The sequence below is a fragment of the Myxocyprinus asiaticus genome, chromosome 6, assembly GCF_019703515.2.
Source record: "Myxocyprinus asiaticus isolate MX2 ecotype Aquarium Trade chromosome 6, UBuf_Myxa_2, whole genome shotgun sequence".
In the NCBI taxonomy this organism is placed as follows: domain Eukaryota; kingdom Metazoa; phylum Chordata; class Actinopteri; order Cypriniformes; family Catostomidae; genus Myxocyprinus; species Myxocyprinus asiaticus.
This window is the reverse complement of record NC_059349.1, coordinates 45,004,951-45,025,418: the sequence shown is the minus strand read 5'-3', so window position 1 is coordinate 45,025,418 and position 20,468 is coordinate 45,004,951. Positions and strand designations below refer to the sequence as shown.

At 35.2% G+C, this 20,468-nt stretch overlaps 2 protein-coding genes and 1 pseudogene across 2 annotated transcripts in view; 2 read left to right on the top strand and 1 right to left on the bottom strand.

Annotated features, from left to right (window-relative positions):
- Positions 1 to 1,620: 1,620 nt before the first annotated feature.
- On the top strand, positions 1,621 to 4,994 carry LOC127442743 (ETS domain-containing transcription factor ERF-like). The gene is made up of 5 exons (XM_051700919.1): positions 1,621 to 1,678; positions 3,827 to 4,058; positions 4,229 to 4,343; positions 4,462 to 4,531; positions 4,801 to 4,994. The coding sequence occupies exons 1-5, from the start codon at positions 1,621 to 1,623 to the stop codon at positions 4,992 to 4,994; spliced, it is 669 nt and encodes a 222-aa protein (XP_051556879.1).
- Positions 4,995 to 7,586: 2,592 nt separating this feature from the next.
- LOC127442788 (prolyl 4-hydroxylase subunit alpha-1-like) lies at positions 7,587 to 13,692 on the bottom strand (annotated as a pseudogene).
- Positions 13,693 to 18,083: 4,391 nt separating this feature from the next.
- LOC127442776 (DNA ligase 1-like) overlaps positions 18,084 to 20,468 on the top strand; it is a 29,224-nt gene continuing 26,839 nt past the window's right edge. The window contains exons 1-3 of the mRNA XM_051700954.1: positions 18,084 to 18,222; positions 18,800 to 18,862; positions 20,263 to 20,434. Of these exons, the coding sequence (XP_051556914.1) occupies positions 18,206 to 18,222; positions 18,800 to 18,862; positions 20,263 to 20,434 (252 nt within the window). The 5' untranslated portion in view covers positions 18,084 to 18,205. The remainder of the gene's footprint in view (positions 18,223 to 18,799; positions 18,863 to 20,262; positions 20,435 to 20,468) is intronic.

The window sequence follows — 20,468 nt, the reverse complement described above, 5'->3', positions numbered from 1 at the left end:
GGCTAACTGTTAAAATTATAGAAACACAACACTATAAAGTTCCTTACAAAGATAAATTCATAATCAATTGCATTCTCAAAAGAATGTCACACAGAATTTTATTTAAATAATTAGGCCAGATTTTTAAATTTGTATCTGAATAGATGAGGACATAACAGCAAATTTTATCAAAGTTTTGATGTTGGTTGCTGTTAATATTTAGACAAGCAGAGGCATTTAATTTTATTTTTGACGATGGAACAAAGACATAATAGTCTCTTTCTCTCTCTCTCTCTCTCTCTGTATATATATATATATACACAATAATTACTATAATGTGAAAGAAAATTCTAAAAATTCACAGCTGCTTTAACCCTTAAATGCATGGTAATTTTCCCAAACACTCTTACATATTCGGGTCTTTTGAGACCCGGCACTAATATCTATAAAAATGGGTCTACAAAATGCCCAAATAGTGTAAAATTTTCACAATATTTTCAAGACAATTAGAAAACAATAAAATAAAATATAGTTTTATATATTTTGATATTTTATTTTTCAGAAATGAAAGAGATAATACTTCAAATCAGGACAAATCAAGAACAGGATTTAGTATTTTCACACTGAAATTTCATGAGATGCAACTGGCTGTCAAACACATATTGAGCTACACATAACACATAATCTACACATGTGTAATGTATGTGTAACTTATGTGTAGCTTATGTGTATTTTCTCAGGCACGTTGAATCTAAAAAGATATAGTACACCCAAATGACAACAGTCACATCATACTTTTCATGTTCTGTACTTGCTATAAGTTTACTTCGATGTTGTTTCTTTATCAAATAGCAATGTCAAATGTAAATCAAGTCAATCACTGAAACATCAGCGCCACCTTGAGTAAGAAATAACATGTATATTATGTATGTGTATATGCATATAAAATACTGATAATTTACCATTGTTGACGGTTCATTGTTGCACAGAAAGTTAACGTGATATAGTATTTATTTGTATGAATATACAGTAGTTCTCATTTCTCTTGCAATACACTAAGAAATAGATATCCTGTGATAGTAAACTTAAAGAGATATGAAACAATTATAAAAAATATATAATTTATGGAAGTGCAAAAAAAAAAACAAAAAAAAAAAGGACAAAACAGACACTCTTACATACCCTATACACCTTTGGTACTTAAAAAAAATAAATAAATACTAAATAAATAAAATAAAATAATCACAATTTTGGCATTTTTTGTGTCACACTATAAGAGATAAATTGACACACTATAAGAGATACATTGAGGAATACTAAAGAGGTGTGGGCACAACTCCAAAGAATTTATGAGGTACAGGGGGTGCAATGAGTTCCTGTGTTTCTAAAGACTCAAAATTTACAAAACGTGGAAGAAAATTATAGAAAGTCAATGAAAAAAACAAAATCATTCTTTGTAATATTCCACCATGATCGATTCACCCATGAATTGTTCTGCAGTGTCTGTAAACTCTGTATTGGATCCACTCGATCTACTCTGCAAAATAATTCTAACCTGTCTAAATGGTTCTTATTTTGTACATTGATTTAATATAGCTGAGAGAATTGAGATGACAATGATTGATTTGTAATATCTTACAGATGGAGTGTAATTGTAATTCCTCTCTGGGTCCTTTTTCATCAACTTACTGGAGCAGAAGTAAGTGTGTGTTTTTATATATCTGTATGCATGTGTGGGGGTCAGGGCTCTGTCTTCATTTTGGGGACCAATATCCCCACAATGACAGTAAAACCTGAAATAAGAGAGGATCATACAGCCAACAGCTTAATATGCTTAAAATGGCTCAATAAACATACTAAATTTAATCTCTGCAGGGTTTTTGGGCTGCCGCCTGAAATGTTCCACACTCAAATTTAAAAGCACCCTGTTCACACATACAGTGAACTAATTTAATAAAAAATTGTCTCATTTTACAGATAACCCCTACATTTTAAGAAATTATTGAAATAATTTATAAATAACATTGTATATGTTTACAATTTTATGATACATCATAAAAAATTTTAATACATCTTTTTTAATGTCTAAAGTTTAAAAGTATGCCATTTCAGTTCTGTGTTCTCAATTTTCAATCAAAAGTCTTATTTTTTTTCCACTGGATGGCAGGAAGAATTTTTCCTCTAGCACCTTCCACCACATTATACTTATCTGAAATGTAGGTGGTGCTCTATCTAATTTTAGCATTCACCCATAGACAACAAGTATTTTTTTGAAGTGCTGAGAGCTTCCACATTGTTTTGTTGAATATATTGGCTTCTGTGTTGTCTAGCCCAATCTAGGTGTCATTGGAAAGCAGAGAATCCCAGCTTTACAATGATGTGTAACATGTCATCTTCTATAGATGATAACCTATTTTGCTGATGATTTGTTTCTTATACTTTTTCTACCGGATTTCATGTGTTGTTGTCATTTTTTTTTTTTTTTTTTTTTTTTACACAACATTGCATTATATACCCAAAGAAGCTAACAAGTAAACAAGTAAGTTATTTAACTAAATTTAAAGCTAACAACCCAAAGTAAGATTTGATATAAAGTTTGAGGCTATTTGGGGCTTACAGATCAGTGGTCAGCAAAGAAAATAGATGTTTGCATTTTATGCCTTACCGATATTTTTTAAAAGAATTCAAACTGTGGTATTATGGCAAAAAAATACATAAATAAATAAACTGTACAGTCACCTTCCTGAGAATGAGAGCTTTTATTTGATATATGACTTGCATATATTGTCTATTTAAGTGCTATGTGAAGGACTTTTATGTGCATTTTTAAAATTTCTACAACTTAACCTCTAGGTGGGGCCAATTTGTGACACAAATGTTTTCAGGCCTTATTTTGTTAGTTTATGTACATAAATGCAAAAGTGATGGGGTTCTCTGAAAAGTACAGATTCTAAGCTTTCAAATGATAGCACATATGCGTTTTACAACATTTTGAAGGACTTTAAATGTTAAAACGGCTTGCCATATAGCGCCTTCCCACGGAGAGTTTAAGAGGTTTTTAAGGGATAGAAAATATAATTAGTTCAGTGTATAAACTGAGCAAGTCAATGGAAAGTCCTCACCATGATAGAAAAAGTGTGTGTGTTGAGGGGCACTTCACTTCAGCTGCTGTATTTGAAAATGTCAATACATCATTAATATAGAAAACCTTCTAAAATTCTACATTCACTTCATTCAGTTTGAGAGAACTTGAAACTTTATTCCATACCATGAGATCAGCATCTGCTGACATTTTGTTGAAAGTTTCTTCCATCAAGAAATATTGCTTGGGAAAAATGACATGATTTATTTGGTAAATAATTTGACCTATTTTCATCTACAATTTGCAGTACATAAGAAGCTAGAACCTTTGCTTTTACCCCATACTTGAAATTATCTAAAAATATATGTGAAAACTGAAAATGTAGGCTTTATTTTAAATCAACAAGAGAATTATTTAATCCTTGTGTTATATCAGTAATCAGGTCCAGGTTCTGACCCACTCTCTGCTTCCTTCCCAAACCTAACACCCAATAATGCTGATGTAAGTCTGTTTTTATAAATATGTTCAAAAACTGCCCTGCATTGGTTATTTTTTACTTAGCAGATGTTTATCCAAACATCACCCTTTAGTGGACTGGAACTTTTGGTTTTTCACCCTGAATCCTAACCCCTGTGTTATACATCCACCAATCATACTCTTGTTTTCTGTATTGTTTTACTTACTCCTAAATTTCAGTTTTTCAGTCTTTTAAGCAATGCAGATTTGTGAATGGCCAAATAACTTTCAGTGTTTTCCTTCCCTTAGCAGTGTTGTTCCCTGATTGGGCATATAAACCAGCTTGGTCTCCAGGCTCACGGCAGGTGCAGTTATGGCATTTCCTGTTAGAGCTGCTGGGGCGTGGTGAGGGCGGAGCTATCACATGGGGCAGTGAATGGGGAGAGTTTGTGATCAGAGACCCCGAGAGATTAGCTAAACTGTGGGGCGAGAGGAAGGGCAAACCACACATGAATTACGACAAACTCAGCAGAGCTTTAAGGTATACGAACACACACATCAATCCATATATACTGTATACACACACGTGCATGCAGACATACACACAAAATATATAACACAGAAACACACCCACAAAAATGCAAAGTACCGGACTAATTTTTCTCAGGTTGTGTAAAGTGACTGATCCCTCGTTTGATGTTTTATTCTCAGGTATTACTATAATAAGCGAATCTTGCACAAGATCAAAGGGAAACGTTTCACCTACAAGTTCAACTTCAGCAAACTAATCTTAGTGAATTATCCAAGTCTTCCAACCTGTCCACAGGTGAGTGAGAGTGTTTTAAAGTACTTAATTAATTATTGAATTAAACTGCGAACTAGAGTTATGCATATAATAATCTCTCTCTCTCTCTCTCTCTCTCTCTCTCTCTCTCTCTTTCTAGCCTACAGCCTCTCTCCCTTTCTCCCTCTTTTCTTCACAGCTGTCATCCTACAACCCTTCTTTTGACAGGGGTAAGTGTCTTGACTTCTGAACATTACAAAAAATGGATTGTCACTATTTTGAGTAAATAACACTGAAATATAACTTTTGTTTAACTTTAAATTGTTACCAGCTTTTAACATTAATATTTTGCTTTTCTTTGTGCATTGTCTTTTCACAGCTATGCAGTCAATTTCTCATCCCCTTCTGCTACCCCACTGCTTCCCCAAACCCCTCACTTTTCCTAAGGCATATCCAATCCAAAGGCAGTTTCCCCTCTTTTCTTGCCCACCTCCCACAGGGAATAACCTATCAGAGCTCTCCTGCCTGTCACCAGTCAACTCCGCCCTACAATTCGCCTCAAATTTTAACAACTGTCCAGTTAAAAGTAGCTCAGAGAGGTCTCTCAACACAGTCACCGGATCACGAGAGAGGGTTGAAGGTGAAGGACAAGACCAAAACCGTGACAAAGAAGACAAAAAATGTATGTCCTGAACCCACTTATCAGAATACTTATTAATCATTTATTAATAGTATGGGTATTACTTTTGTTTTTCATTGAGCACAGTATATATTTGACACTGTTTAACATAAAGAAACAAGAATTGTGTATGACTACATTTGAAAAATAATTTATCTGCAAAACATTTAACTGAGTCTTAAAAAACTATAGTGTCTGTCTGATAACACATTGTTAAATAAAGATTTAATTTAGTATTTCACATTTTGAAAAAAAAGTCTGTTCCTTTAGATTACTAACAAAAAAGATAATAAATTAGTAAAAGCAGTTCATTTCAGGTTTGACTGTGTACAAAATTAATACATATCCACCTGTATACATTTTAAAGTCGGCATGAAACAGAAGTTGCAACCGACTTCCGTATTGTGACGTATTTCCGAGTGCTTATCGAACAAAAAAAAAGATGTAGGGCGGGAGTTTATCCATTGGTTGTTGATTGGATTGTGAAAATATGGGCGTTGCATAGTGGAACGGAGGCAGATCTGAATGCGAGTTTGCAGTGGAGACACACACCCCTACCACCGTGCTGCTTGGTTCAGAGCCAGTTATTGGTGAAATTGAGCAGCAATCTCAATACATTAATGATCAAACTGGCAACATAAACGCACAAGTACTGTACATCACGCTCTTTGCTTACGAAGAGGTTGTAGTAAGATAACCATATTTTAATGTTTTGAATCACAATACACTAAATATAAATAAAAAAACAAAAAAACGTACTCGTGCTGGTCAACCCAAGATAACTGCATTCAAAAATATAAGTAAACTCCTGGAGCATCCGTTGTATTGATTAGTGACCACCTCAGCAATACAGGCAAGGAATGTTTCAAACACAATTGCAAATTCGCTGTTATTCCTCCTCATTCAAAATGTAAATTCAAGCCAGCTGACCCGTAACCAAGGAAGTTTGGGTTAAGGAACGATAGTTTTGAAGGAAAACAGACAAAAATACACCTTGCCATCTTCACCAACATGCGATTGACGCTTCGTTCAACTCTACACAAGGTTGTGGTATTTACAAGAAAGGGGTAGGGTTTAAGCAGACTAAATGATTGGAGAAGTCCTGCATACGTCACCAGAAAGAAGTCTGTAGTTTCACCGGAAGGTCATGTTATGACATTTTGATTAAAGGTTACGAGGTCAAAAAGTAAAAAAATAAAAAAATAAAACATATGCATGGATGAATCGTTCACGATAAGATCAATAACCTGCATTTAGAAAACAGACTGGTGAGTCTTCATTTCATGCTGACTTTAAGTTCCTGTGAAATCCTGTAAAGTTACAAATTGTTTGTGTGCTGCATAAGTTAAAGGTGCTGTACGCGATTTTTTGATGGAAAGTTATGCAAAAATGTTTACTACTCCCTGAAAGATATTAATGAAATAAATGTCCTGATATTCCTCACCGGTCTCTGTGACAGCTCTAGACTCTGTAAACAGCAAACAAAAAAGGTGTCAGCAGGCCGCCGACAATGACGCTTTCTTCCTGTCAGTCATTTTGAGCATTCTCATAGAATAGAGCACAAAAGTGTGGTGCTGGAATTAAAAATCCCATTCATTAATCCCATAGACTAATTGATTTTCAACGATGAGTTATAAAACTTCAAAGACAGACCTATCGTGAGCTACGAGGTTGTTCATAGATGGTAGATGCTTCTTTGTAGCCATCCATCTGAGTTATCTCAACTTCATTGTTTAAAAATCGTGTTTGATTGCGGAATTCATGGTAAACAACTACATTACCCATGGTACAGCAGAGAAAGATTCACTAATCAGTGAACCACAGCCAACGAAACCCTTGAAACGTGCCTCGGATGACCATGCACTCCCATGACGCACTGTGAATGACATAATCAGGTCGGTCACCATTCACCTTTAAACTACTTATATATTTGTACATATCGGAATATTATGCAATAAAGAACAAATATATTGTTGTTATACTTATAATCAACAACTTAAAGTCAATAGTTTTATATATTCACATAGTTTTTTATTCACCAACATCATTCGCAACGCTTCATGGGATTGTAGTTTGTGCCCTCATGAACGACAGTAAGTACACAGCCTTGTACCTTTGTCTTAATGTCTGATTTTAAAAATTATTTTTGACTCAAAACAAAGTTTGTGATGTTGCGATTAACCTCAAAACTGGTTGGTTTGGTTCATGGCTCACTACTCTTTTATGAAGGTTTTTATTAAAAGTCTGTGGAAGAAATGAATGGGGAAAATACTTCTGGAACCCAGAGGGCTGTTGCAGTGAAATATTAACACATAACGCCATTTTTATGACATGCTGCTCATAACAGTTGTCAGATGAGGTCACTATTTTGCTGCTGTTGTTTTTGACAACCGTTTCTGCTTGTGTCGGTGTCAATAAAGCTCATTTGGTGCCTTTGGAATGCAGGGTTTTGGAAAGAAGGGGAGTGGCTAATACAACGGCTCAGCATGTCAAAATTCTAGAATGGCTAAAATCGCTTATAGCACCTTTAATATGATGTTTCTACAGTACAGATATAAGTCATATTATTTCTATATGGCTACAGGTTCTGTAATGTCTTGTTCTTATTAGTCCCACTCTGACATAGAACAGGGTCTCTTGAACTCCTGTCCAAATTCACAGATCCATTTGTTAGCCACTGAAAAAAGTAAAAAAAAAAAAATAATAATAATAATAAATTTACCATTTACATTCAACTTTCAATCTTCAGTGCAGCTGAACAATGTAGTCTGATAAAGTGCCAAAAAGGGTTTCACATTGCATAGTTAAACCAATAATTGTCCTTATTTTTTTATTATTATTTATTTGTTAGATTTTTGGCCATTTTTATTAAAGAGGTCAGTGAAGGGGGACAAAGAAGAGGAAAGAAATCCCTTGACTTATAAATAACTGAAAAATAATATGAAAAAGAATTCGTATTTTGATAAAGGTAGCAACATGGGTACATTAAATAATTATGAGACGTTGACATGTCCTGCAGTGTGACATGCTATACTCCATCTAAAATATCTTTAAACAGCATTTTGCTAGTTTAATTATTTAGCATTTTGCAAATGTATTTATTTATTATGCAGTCTTAATGAGTTCATTAATTTAGCTAAAATCTTGATGATGTTACAGTCCATGAACATATTATACATTATAAAGCTCAATTTCTTATTAAGATAAAATGGAATTTAGACACCTCAACATTTATATGTGTCACTGAACACAATAAAACAGTAAAGTAAATATATCAGTGAAGGTAGATTTGAATTCTTAATAAACTCTATTTATTCTAGATTGATCAATTAAATTGATTCAATTACCTACCCCATTTATTACCCACTAAGACAGGGCATTCTCCATGCAGTGTTTTTAAATCCAGACTGCCATTCTGTAGAAGGCTGTACCAAAATACAGCTGAACCTGCATGACAAAGGACATGGACTGTGATCAGTTTTATTTGTGTGACCATAGTGTGTCTAAGCATACAACTCTTTCTAAGAACACCTGATGCACAAACATTCATGCTGTTATTATACTCCCGACTAAACTCTAATTTTTTTTTTTTTTTTTTTTTTTTTTTTTTAAGAAATTACTAAACTAAGCTAAATTGTTTCTTCTTTTTCACTGTTGCTTTGTCACATCTACATATCTGTATTAGCACATCCTTCTCTAGCCAATTTTGGAACTTTGTCATTTCCAACACTTCTTATGTTACTGTCTCCTTGGGATAAATTGCTAGCATTCCATATCTGTAAGACACTTTGGGTAAAATGAATAAATGCAAATGTGACAAATGAATAAACAAAAAATTTTAAGTAGAGGTTTACCTTTTCAGGCTGAATTGTAATTCCAATCTCAGGGAACACAGTGGCGCCCCCTATCTCCACATCACCCATCTACAGCAATAGCTTAATTTCACTTATTGAGGTCCATCAGGATTGTGAACCACAGTAAATATGAATAGGTATTGGAAGTTTCAATAAATTATGCTATTAATACTAATTAATGTAAAAAGTGTGCAACAAATTTTTTCAGTGGCATTTGAGTTGACTTACATAAATTAAGAATGTGGCGATCCTTTCATTCTCTTTATCCTGTGTGATGAAATATCTTACAGAAGTTAGCTTGCAGTAAATTGATTGTCAATATTTGCTTAAGCTGTCATTGGAACAACATTTCAACATAGTGATCTTACCAATGCGTCATAATGCGGTTCATATCCGCCCCCAATTCCATAATTCTGAACCTGGAAAATGATTACGTTACTCATAGTCTGCAGGTATTTAATATAAAATTGCAATGTTAACACCCAACAGTTCATGGGGATAAATAAATGTTTAATTGATTAAAGAGTTTAAGTTCAATAAATAAGGTAAATATAAATTGAATATTATAGGCTACATATATATAATTCAATAACAGGTTGTGTTAATATTACTGTAGATTTGCATCTCCTGAAGGAAATGTCAGTGTTTGCAAGTCAGTAAAAGAATAGTGGTAAAGTTTACAGGGTAAGTTTGCAATTCAGTATCATCACTAGTGGTAACATTTTGAAATTTGCTGAACATTCTATCAATATAAGTCAAATTGGCAATTTCTTAAAAGTATAAAGTTTACAAAACCCACAAACCAATATCACACCTAAGGCTGGCTGAATTAATAGCTGAAGTTTAATACTTGTAGTATTAAGTAATAATATTCCTAACCAGGATGTTTGAGGAATGTTTTGCAAGCAATTGCTGTTTAGATACCGCATTACCTTCAGCTCATCTCTAATCTCTAACTGTGACTTCAAACATACTTTACTGTGAGCGTACCAGTAGTCGTTCGGCTGTTTCGATGCTGAGTCCTGTAATGTCAGCAATTCTCTGATTTACACGAGCAACCACAGAGTGTTCTTCTGTTAAACCAACACTGAAAACAAACAGATGATTTTTTGTCTCATAATAAGAGTATGCAATCAAATCTATCAGCTTTAGAATAATGAAAAGTACTATTAATTCTTGCATTAATAATGACAATATTACCTTTGAGACACACGGATATTTGAAATGATGCCTTGCCTCTGTCCAACTTGAGACCTAGAAAGCTAGATGAAAAATTAATAAAGACCATCAAATATGAAATATTTATATCTCAAAGGTAAATGGCACAATAAAATGTAAACAAATATACTGACAACATGAACAACAAAAACAAATTGTGTATGCACAGTGTTAAACTTTTACATGCAATCTGGAGAAATTCTTCAGGATCTCTATCTCTTTGTCTGATAATATATCATGATATCTGATTATTCGAGGCTTGTCCCACTCCTCTTCCTCTTTCACTGGTGCATAAATCAGCCTGGGGTTCCCTCCACCTGTGCTGTACCTGCAGGACAGCACCTGCTGCTTCTTGTAGGTCTGATTTTTAAAAAGTCAAAACATTTTTTACTTCCAATAAGTACATTTTTTTTTCTAATAGGAGCTTTTTGTAGTTTGCAATTTTGCTGTATTTTCATGTGAAATAATGATTTAAATTTGAGACACTGGACTTGCCCTCTGGTCAACCTCTCCTCTGCACAGTGCCTCATAGGAGTTACTTGACTCTTGTTTCAGTGTGAATATATCAGGGTTTGAAGTTCATTGGAAGCGAAGGAGTCTGTAAGTGGTCAGCTGTTTCTGGCCCCCTCATTAGTTGGATCTGAAGTTTATGACCTGCATTAGTACTCTGACCATCTGGTAAGATTTTTTAGCAACCTTAAATGTTTAGTGTGATTTCTGCGCCACAACTAAATGGAACTGAGAAAATAATGACTGTTTTCATACAGGTTCCACACTCCCATCCCCTCCCCCATCTACCAGTGGTCAGATAAACATATAGTCCCGCCTCACACTCACACCACTGGTTGAGCTAATGCTGCTATATCAGAAAGGTTGGGATGCTCCAGCAAACAGAACAATGTTAATAGTTCCACGAATCCACTTTTCTTTCTTTTCTTTTTTTTTTATTTTTTTTTTTTACACTTTTTGGGGAAATTAACCTATGAATTTCTTAGTTATAGTTTATATACGTTTATAGTGTAGCACATTAGGCTATGGAGAAAGCTTAATATGCTATAGAAGGTATGAGAAAGTATTTTAAACTTTAGGACATCAGCTTATGCTTACCCAGATTTAGAAGCTGCTGGGTGAAGTAGATCGCCACAGGTACACTGCCAAAATAATAGGCTGAAGAGCCAAGGAAATGTAGCAACTCTTCCTTAGAAACAGATGTGAATTCAGTCTCGCTTAACCTGTTCAGACTGTACATAAACCAGAGAAAGCCGTGCTGGAATTTTTCCTCCTTAAAAGCGATCAGCCCTATATCGAAAGCTTCATCCACGCTTAAAGACATTCCTGTGAAACCAAAGCAGCAATCACATTGCAGCTGATTTTTAAAAGAAATTAAATCATATACATTTTCTGAAGAAAATGTGAGCATTGTTTGCCGGTGTAAAACTCTGCCAGGATGTTAGAGTTTGCCATTGTATACTGCTCTAAGTGAAAAGAGTCAATTTCTGGGACATTTATGGTTGCTAGGGTATGGCTAAGAAATTGCTATGGTGTTACTGAATGTCTGCATGCCAAAAGAGCCCACGCTCTATGATATTCTGATTCGGAGATATGAGCCCTCTCCCCAATAAGCAGCATAATTTGAGGTATCATACCTCAAGGTGTCCATAGCACAAACACTGTGAAATGAGATACAGTATGCGCTGACGTTTTTTTTTCGGAGGAATAATATTAGGTTTAGGGATTTTAAAAAAACTCCCTTACCCAAACTTAGAGAAACAGTATTTGCCAAAGCAAACACCAGTATAATAATTAAAATAAAAACAATAGTAATGATAACAAAATCTCTTTCTCCAAGTAAATTTGGAAAGGTGCAAAATTGCAAACAGTTCACCTTTTGTGATGTTGTGTGGGTAGAGTTTGTAGATCTCTTGCAGCCTGATCAGCCCAGAAGCTGCACCATCCAAGTCGTTCTGATGTGGGATTTGTAGAAATGCTAAGTCCAACAGTTCCTTAAATGTTTCTGTTTTCAAATAAAACAGAATCTGGTTTACTGGTGTTTGATCTAAAGGTCAAATTGTTTAGCAGTGGCTGGCTTCAGTAAAAAATCCTTGAGGTCTTGACATCGTAGGACAACAGTACAGAACAGAGTAGTGATGTCTGATAGGACAAACACAATTACTATTATGGGGGAAGTAACAAACTAAACTGTAACCCATGAATTTAACCCCCCTAGCTAAATCAGATATAAAACATCATGATAAACATCACTATTTAACTGCAAAATTTTTAACCCAAAAAATATGAAGCAGTTTGAAAGAATTTGTCTCTTAAATGTCACCAAAGCACAGTGCCCATGAGAGCAGAATCATGTAAAGCTTTCTATCAAATAAATGTTATGGTAATCATAGAAAACTTTTAAAAGATTTTTTTGCTACCATATTTCCTCTCTACATTTGAATTAAAAACAATGTTTTTTTACTTGATGCAAATGTTTACATTTTATTCATAAAAAAGATCTCACCCTGATAAAGACTTCTTTGAGAGTACTTCACAATAGTCCTCCATTCAGTTCTAAGTCGTCTAAGGAGTTTATAAGCAGCCACAGGGTCACTCATGGTTTTCTCGGGATCCACAGAATCAAAGATAGAAACTAGCTGAAAAATCAGAAGAACCCTGTATTGAAGATAGAGGTTCACATAAAGTTGTTGTGTTTAAAACATGTAATAAAGGACATAATCCTTTATCTGAAACAACATATAAGATGGTCAAACCTCTACAACTGGTTTCTTAGCTAGATTATTAACATGGAAAGCAAGGATTTTTTAAATTTCCAAATAAATAAATATAATGCTTCATAAAAGAACACTTTTATCTGGGGTTGTGATGTTCTAAAGATGAAATTGAATAACTGACCCTTTCAATGTCTTTAAATTCTCTTCTTCAGCATCAATGTACAGACTGAAAGCATCCAAAAGGTCTTTCTCCATCTCCACAAGCTGTACAATTTGATCTATAAAAAATTACACCAGGACTTAACAGTCAAGAATCTATTTTTTTCAATATGCATAAGAAACTGTAAGATGATAAATGAAAAAGGTTTATATAATAGGTAATGTACCAAAGAGAGAGTTTAAAGAAATCAGTAACTAAGAACAAAAATTTAAATGAGCATATATTTGTTTATTCAGGCACAATGATTTGATTGCATAGCAATGTGCAGCGTGTAAGTGTGTTGGCATGAATGCAGACTTAAGTGTCATGTATTGGTTCAGTGTTGGAGTGGAACTATAGCAAAACATATGGTACATAATGTTTATATTCACTGTGACTTACTTTGGTCTAAAGAGTATCTCGAACAAAAACAGAAATAATATAATTGTCATGACAACAGTGTAAATGAATTTGTCAGAACTGTGCAGCTGTTGGCTGAGTTTGAATCCAGACTAGGTCATGTCCCATTCCTATTTTTCACCTCTCTCCCCCACTTTTTACCTCTACTATACTTCAAATAAGCTTAACATTTCCCATTTTATGTTTCTTTTTTTATGGAAGAAACATTACCTGTTGATGAGAAGAATGCATGCCCTGTAGTACAGATGAAAGAAAAACATACCACATATAATGGCAGTTCCTTTATACCCATTATCAGATCTTCAAAACGTTAAAAAACAGAAAACGTTGTGTATATGTAAAATTCAAAGTAAACTAGTGGAGCTCAGACCATTTCTGCATATTCTTATATACACATGAAATCATCTGTCTCCACCCATATTTGACGGTGATTTCCATTCTGCACAAAAAACTAAAGTAGAACTTGACATACAGTTGATGAGTTGATTTGGTCCTGTCACATTTTTTCTGACTCCAAGAGAGCTGAGAATATCGATGAATGCTAATCCCAATGTGTCATTTTCATTATCTATGTGAATGTTGAAGTCACCAACAATTAAAGCTCTATCTACATTAATTACTAGATCAGATAGAAAATGTGCAAATTTACCAAGGAAACCAGAATAAGACCTGGGTGATCTACACTACCGGTCAAAAGTTTTGAAACACTTACTCATTCTTTATTATAATTTTGTTTATTTTTTTTATTTTTTATTTTTTTTCACATTTTAGAATAATAGTAAAGTCATCAAAACTATGGAATAACATAAATGGAACTATGGGAATTATGTTGTGACTAAAAATCCAAAATAAATCAAAACTGTGTTATATTTTAGCATCTTCAAAGTAGTCACCCTTTGCCTAGAATTTGCAGAAATGTACTCTTGACATTTTCTCAACCAACTTCTTGAGGTATCACCCTGGGATGCTTTTTAAACAGTACTGAAGGAGTTCAATAATGTTGGGCACTTATTGACTGCTTTTCTTTATTATTTGGTCCAAGTCATCAATTTCAAAAACTTTTTTATTTTAAATTAAATATTAGTTTTATAATGAAATAAATTAATATGGTGGCACAATTATATTTTTGTCTACAAAACTAATTTCAAACATTTAAGCATACGCCTTCAGATCAAAAGATTTTTAAGATCATGAGAAACATTTCAGTCAAGTGTTTCAAAACATTTAACCGGTAGTGTATATATTATAGCAAGGGCAAAAGATGACGGAGAATTTTTATTTATATCTGACGGTGTCATATTAAGCAAATATATGACAATCATATGCTATAATCATAATCATACGCAAGATTTAATTCTGTCATATGGAGTTGATGTTGATAGTATAGAAATTCTACAGCAGAGCGATGACATCTAAGATCATTACCTCGTCTCTTGTTTGTTGCGATCAGTTAATGTTACTCAATCTACACCACACTATTGTTCAGGTAGAACTATTCTTTCGACCACTAAAGATAACTTCACTAATAATCTTCCAGAATTGTCTCACATACTCAGTAAGCCAAAAAGTCTAGAAGAACTTGATGTAATAACAGAAAATACAAATATAGAGTTCTCTAGCACTCTTGATAGTGTCGCCCCCAGAAAATGAAAGAAAAAAGCCCCACACCATGGTACAATGATCACACTCATGCTCTCTGGAGAGCAGCTCGGGAAATGGAGCGCAAGTGGAAGAATACTAAATTAGAGGTATTTTACGGTTCATGGAAGGATAGTGTCTGTAGCTACAGACAGGCACTTAAAGCTGCCAGGTCAGCATATTTTAGCAAACTCATAGAAAATAACCACAACAGTCCTAGGTGTTTATTCAGTACTGTGGCTAAATTGCTTAGGACTAAAGCCTTGATTGAACCAGATATTCCATCACAGCACAATAGTAATGACGTCATGAATTTCTTTACTGATAAAATTGAAATAATCAGAAATAAAATTGGAACTATGCAATCAACTGTCACAGCACCTCAGAAAACACTCCTTGGAATGAGGAGTGATTGTATTACCACTGAAATTGGTTAAAATTAGTCAGTAGGGCATTATTGTTGTCACATATCCATTGGACTCCCTCTCTCAGGCCACACTCTGCTCCCTCTCCCTCACCATCATTCACCCACTCTCACTCGCCTGAGTTTTAATCACGCACACCTGCAGCTCATCATCACCTTGTTTGGACTTGCACTTAAACCTCACACTCACACTCAGTTAGTGTCTAGCCTTGTTGAAGGTTCCTTGGACTCACCTTTTGTGGTGCTGCAGTAGAGAGTTACTTATCAGCATGTGGCTTACCTGTTTGTCAACTATCTGCTCTGGATGTGCAAGATAAGTGACCTTGAGAACTCTGAATTTACCTTATGCCTAGAAATACTGACCTGCTCCTGAATTTATGGAAGTTACGACTCAAGCCCTGTTTTGAAATTTGTTTTCTGTTTTGACCTAAGACTGTGTTCTAATGATTCTGTACCTGCCTGAATACTCCCCTCATGCTATTTACCTGTTTCCTCTGTGTCCTGTGCAATAAACTCCTGCATCTGGGTTCATCTCAGCTCCTTGGGAGTGAGGCCTCATACAACATACAGTACATGCCTGTTATTCCCATTTTACAAACCCAAATAGCTATGTAAAATCAGTGCTTAATGATGACTAAATCTTTGTCAAGACTATCAATATATTACATTAAATCATCAAGAGCATGAATAGCTGTGTATTCATTTACAAAGCATTAACAGAAAAAGAGGCAGTTATTCTACCAAACGTCTTACCACCACTTCTACTTGGGTTTTATATGCTCAATACCCAAGAATAAAAATGTTGATGATGGATGACTGAATTCAATAAATTCTTGCAGTGGGACTGTTTATATCCTTTTTATTGCACTTTAATGTTCTGTCATCTGCTCCTTTTGGGAGCGAGATGTTACTCCGACATACAATCATTCACATGGACATTGAATAATATAGATCACATTTGTTGACTTACATGTTATATAACTATTGATGTTTATAGGATTACCTTACCGTAAGTCTTTTTTTTTTTTTTTTTTTATTGACAGTTTGTGCAATTGCCACATTTAAAATTACCTATTGGGATTTGAGCTGTAAATTTAACAAGGTTACTTTTAATGGCTAGGCTTTTACAACTGTAATTTTAACTTAATTTTGTAGTTATGAAAATGTATTTTAGTTCAGTTTTTCAAACCATATTAGTTTAAAAAAATCATTGAAGACTCCATTTTAATGCTGCAGTATTATTACTCAGTTTTATTAATCACTGTTAATTGTCATCAGTATTCATAATCATTTTGTAGCAGTATTGATCATTTGTATTACATTAAACTTGTCTTTATGTTGTGTAAGTCAAGGCATGTCTAAAGCCTGGTGTAAGACTCAAGGTTGCATATGTGCTTTTACATCATGTATGTCTTGTATGATCTTACTGCCATGTGAAGCTTTATATAGTTGTATGTGTAAACTTTCCTTATATGAGAAGACGTTTGCATGTGTTGACAATGTGTTTAACATAAGGGGAGGGGAAGTTATTTTAAACTGCTAGGGTATGCTTACATACATCCTCCAAATGTACTTCTTTAGAGAAAGACTGCTCTTCAGAGAAAAACAGAGCGAACGAAGATCATCGCAAAACATCATTATAATTGACATTTTCTTTCTCTCCTATGTCTGATAACTAAAGATTTAATAAATTTGTTATTTCTTGGCAAATGTAACTGGTGCCCTGTGACTTCACAACAGGGAAAAGGACATTAAATTTGAAGTCTTCATTCATATAACAAAAATACTTTGTTTCCATTAACAATAACAACACTAGGAGTTACATGGAGTGTGAACTGGGCAGAATATCATGAGACCAAAATTCTTATCAAAGACATTTAAAGGAAGACCACTGCCTAAGAAATGATGCCACTCACATGTCATATGGCATCTTCACTTTGGACAAATGCCAAGGATCATAAAGGATGGTTTCTTCCCACAAGCAGTCAGAACTCTCAATAACCTGTCTGACTGCTCACATACCCAAACCAGTATCAACATACAAACCTTCCCAACCACTACTCATATGGGCAAAACCATGTAAATATAAATATTGGTTGCAGAAAGATCGACTGAAAAAACAAAAAAGGGGGCCACAGTGTGAGATGACATTTGGCCTTTCGCTCCCACTGTCCTGTTGGCTGCAAGGATGGTGGTAAACATCTCAAATCATTCATCAAAGACAGTTTCTTGCAATTTGCTTATTAAGGATGATTCCCAAAAGACCTTACTATTTCTCTATAATCTGTCAGAATCTTTAACTCTTTATCAGTCTACAAATAGTTACACATTTAGTGGGAACTCATTGGTGAACATAATTCTGTGAAGAACTTTGAAGTCACACAGCTGTTTGTAAAGGAGTGATTTTATTGTAAGACTCATTTTTCACAGGCCATTGTTCTTCAAAAGGAATTTAAACAATGATATGTCTTAACATGACAAAAAGCGGACTGAAACTAAACATTTAATCATTTAACTTTGCCTTAGGTAGTTCATCCTGTACATCCACTCCAACAGGCGGCGCTAAGTGGCTTGTATTGTCAAACCAACTCCGTTGTTTCCGTTTCCGCTTCCGCAGGCGTGACGTCAGTTTGGCGCCGAATCAGACAGAGTAAAGCGCGCGGAAGAAAACATTGTAGCTTCAGAAAAACAAAAGTACTCCAAAACATTTTAATAACATTGTTCTGGACTTATTCAGGAGCCCAACATGCAGCGAAGTATAGCGTGAGTGTGCACTGCTTTCCTCAACTCTCCATCCTTGTTGATGACAACAGAAAAATTAAAATAAATTGTTTGCACTGAAGTGGTTGATATGCTGCTCATTACTGTTTAAGAGAATCAGAGCATTGTATTTTAAGTGTTCTTTGGCTTGGTAAGTTTGCAGGAGTGTAGACAGAGGAATGCTTTCATTTTAGTACTATTAACATCTTTTGGCCCAGATACGAAGGAAAGAATGCAACAAAATGTAGTCTTTATTGAAACAATGCCTTGTTTTACTTACACTAACTGTGGTTTTAACGTTTTTATTTGAAACTTTATTTATTAAAAGCTCTGGCAGAATTTATTTTGCATTGTTAATTTGAGTGGACTTATTTCTAGGGCTGCAAACTGATCCCAAAAAGAATCGATTCTTCGATTCCGAGGAGTTGGAAATCAAAAGTTGACTCCAAAGCTTAGTCAAGCATCGACTGTTGGAATCGATGCCGAAAACCTGGACTTAAAGTCGATTCTAAAAATCTCTGAAATCGAACAGCCCTACAAATGTCCCCTTTTAACCTGAGCTATTATTTCCCGCCCACAGGTCCTTCTTTCAGCCAATGAAAGGCAAGGAGAAGAGTGATGGACAGGTCAAAGTAAAGTCTGAGTAAGTGATCTTTAGTTATGTTTTCCAAATTAAACGTGTGGAATAAGGTTAGTCATTTTCTTCAATGGAACCCCAGCAATTTGATCATTTTAGACCATCCATTCTGTATGCCTTCTTTTTTACCCACACACCATATAACACGTCATACACTCTCACCGGCCACTTTATTGGTACACCTGTACATCTACTTATTCATGCAACTGTTTAATCAGCCAGTCATGTGGCTGCAATATAATGCATAAAATCATGCAGATATGGTCAGAAGCTTCAGTTAATGTTCACATCAACCATCAGAATGGGGAAAAATGTGATCTCAGTGATTTGGACCATGGCTTGATTGTTGGTGCCGGACGGGCTGGTTTGAGTCTCTAGAGTGCATAGAGAGTTGGGCACAAAACAGCCAGTGAGCAGCAGTTCTGCGGACGGAAACGCCTTGCTGATGAGAGAGGTCAACGGAGAATGGCCAGACTGGTTCGAACTGACAGAAAGTCTACGGTAACTCAGATAACCCCTCTGTACAATTGTAGTGAGCAGAGTAGCATCTCAGAATGCACAACATGCCGAACCTTGAATTGGATGGGTTACAACAGCAGAAGACCATGTTGGGTTCCACTTCTGTCAGCCAAGAACATAAAATTGAGGCTGTAGTTGGCCTACCATTTGTGTACCTCTGCAGAAATCCAGATTTGTCAGACCAGGCGATGTTTTTCCAATCGTCTACTGTCCAGTTTTGGTGAGCCTGTGCCCACTGCAGCCTCAGTTTCCTGTTCTAAGCTGACAGTAGTGGTACCCGGAGGGGTCTTCTGCTGCTGTAGCCCATCCGCCTGTTCAGAAATGCTTTTCTGGATAGAACTGTTGTAACCTGTGTTTATTTGGGTTACTGTCACCTTCCTGTCAGCTTGGACCAGTCTGGCTATTCTGACCTCTGTCATTAACAAGCCGTTTTCGCCCACAGAACTGCCGCTCGCAGGATGTTTTTTGTTTTTCGCACCATTCCCTTTACACTCGAGACTGTTGTGTGTGAAAATCCCAGGAGATTAGCAATTACAGAAATACTCAAACCAGCCCGTCTGGAACCAACAATCATGCCACGGTCGAGCTAAATTTCAAGTGTCATAGCAAAGGGTCTGAATACTTATGTCAATTTCCTTTTTAATAAATTTGCAAAGTTATCAAAAATCTGGTTTTTGCTTTGTCATTATGGGGTATGGAGTGTAGATTGATGTGAAAAAATAAAATAATTTAAAGCATTTTAGCACAAAACTGCAACACAACAAAATGTGAAAAAAATGAAGGGGTCTGAATACTTTCTGAATGCATGGTGTATATATATATATATATATATATATATATAGCTAAATTAATTCAATTATTTATTTATTTTTTGTCCTCCTCATCAGACCTGTTAAAAATCCCCTTAAAATTCAGAATGGCGTTCAGGAATGTGATTCTCCAGTAAAGAAAGTTAATAAACGCATCCGACCAATCATAGACAGCGATGATGAAGACCAGCCAGTGGTAAAAGAGCAGGTGCCTAAACAGAGTGAAGTTCAAACAGTACAACCAGAGAAGGTAAGGTTACTGTTATTTTCTTCATGATGAGACC

Coding starts and splice junctions, on each gene's coding strand:
- LOC127442743 (XM_051700919.1), top strand. CDS start 1,621: ATGGAGTGTAATTGTAATTCCTCTCTGGGTCCTTTTTCATCAACTTAC. Junction 1,679..3,826: donor ATCAACTTACTGGAGCAGAA/GTAAGTGTGTGT, acceptor TCCTTCCCTTAG/CAGTGTTGTTCCCTGATTGG. Junction 4,532..4,800: donor CAACCCTTCTTTTGACAGGG/GTAAGTGTCTTG, acceptor CACCTCCCACAG/GGAATAACCTATCAGAGCTC.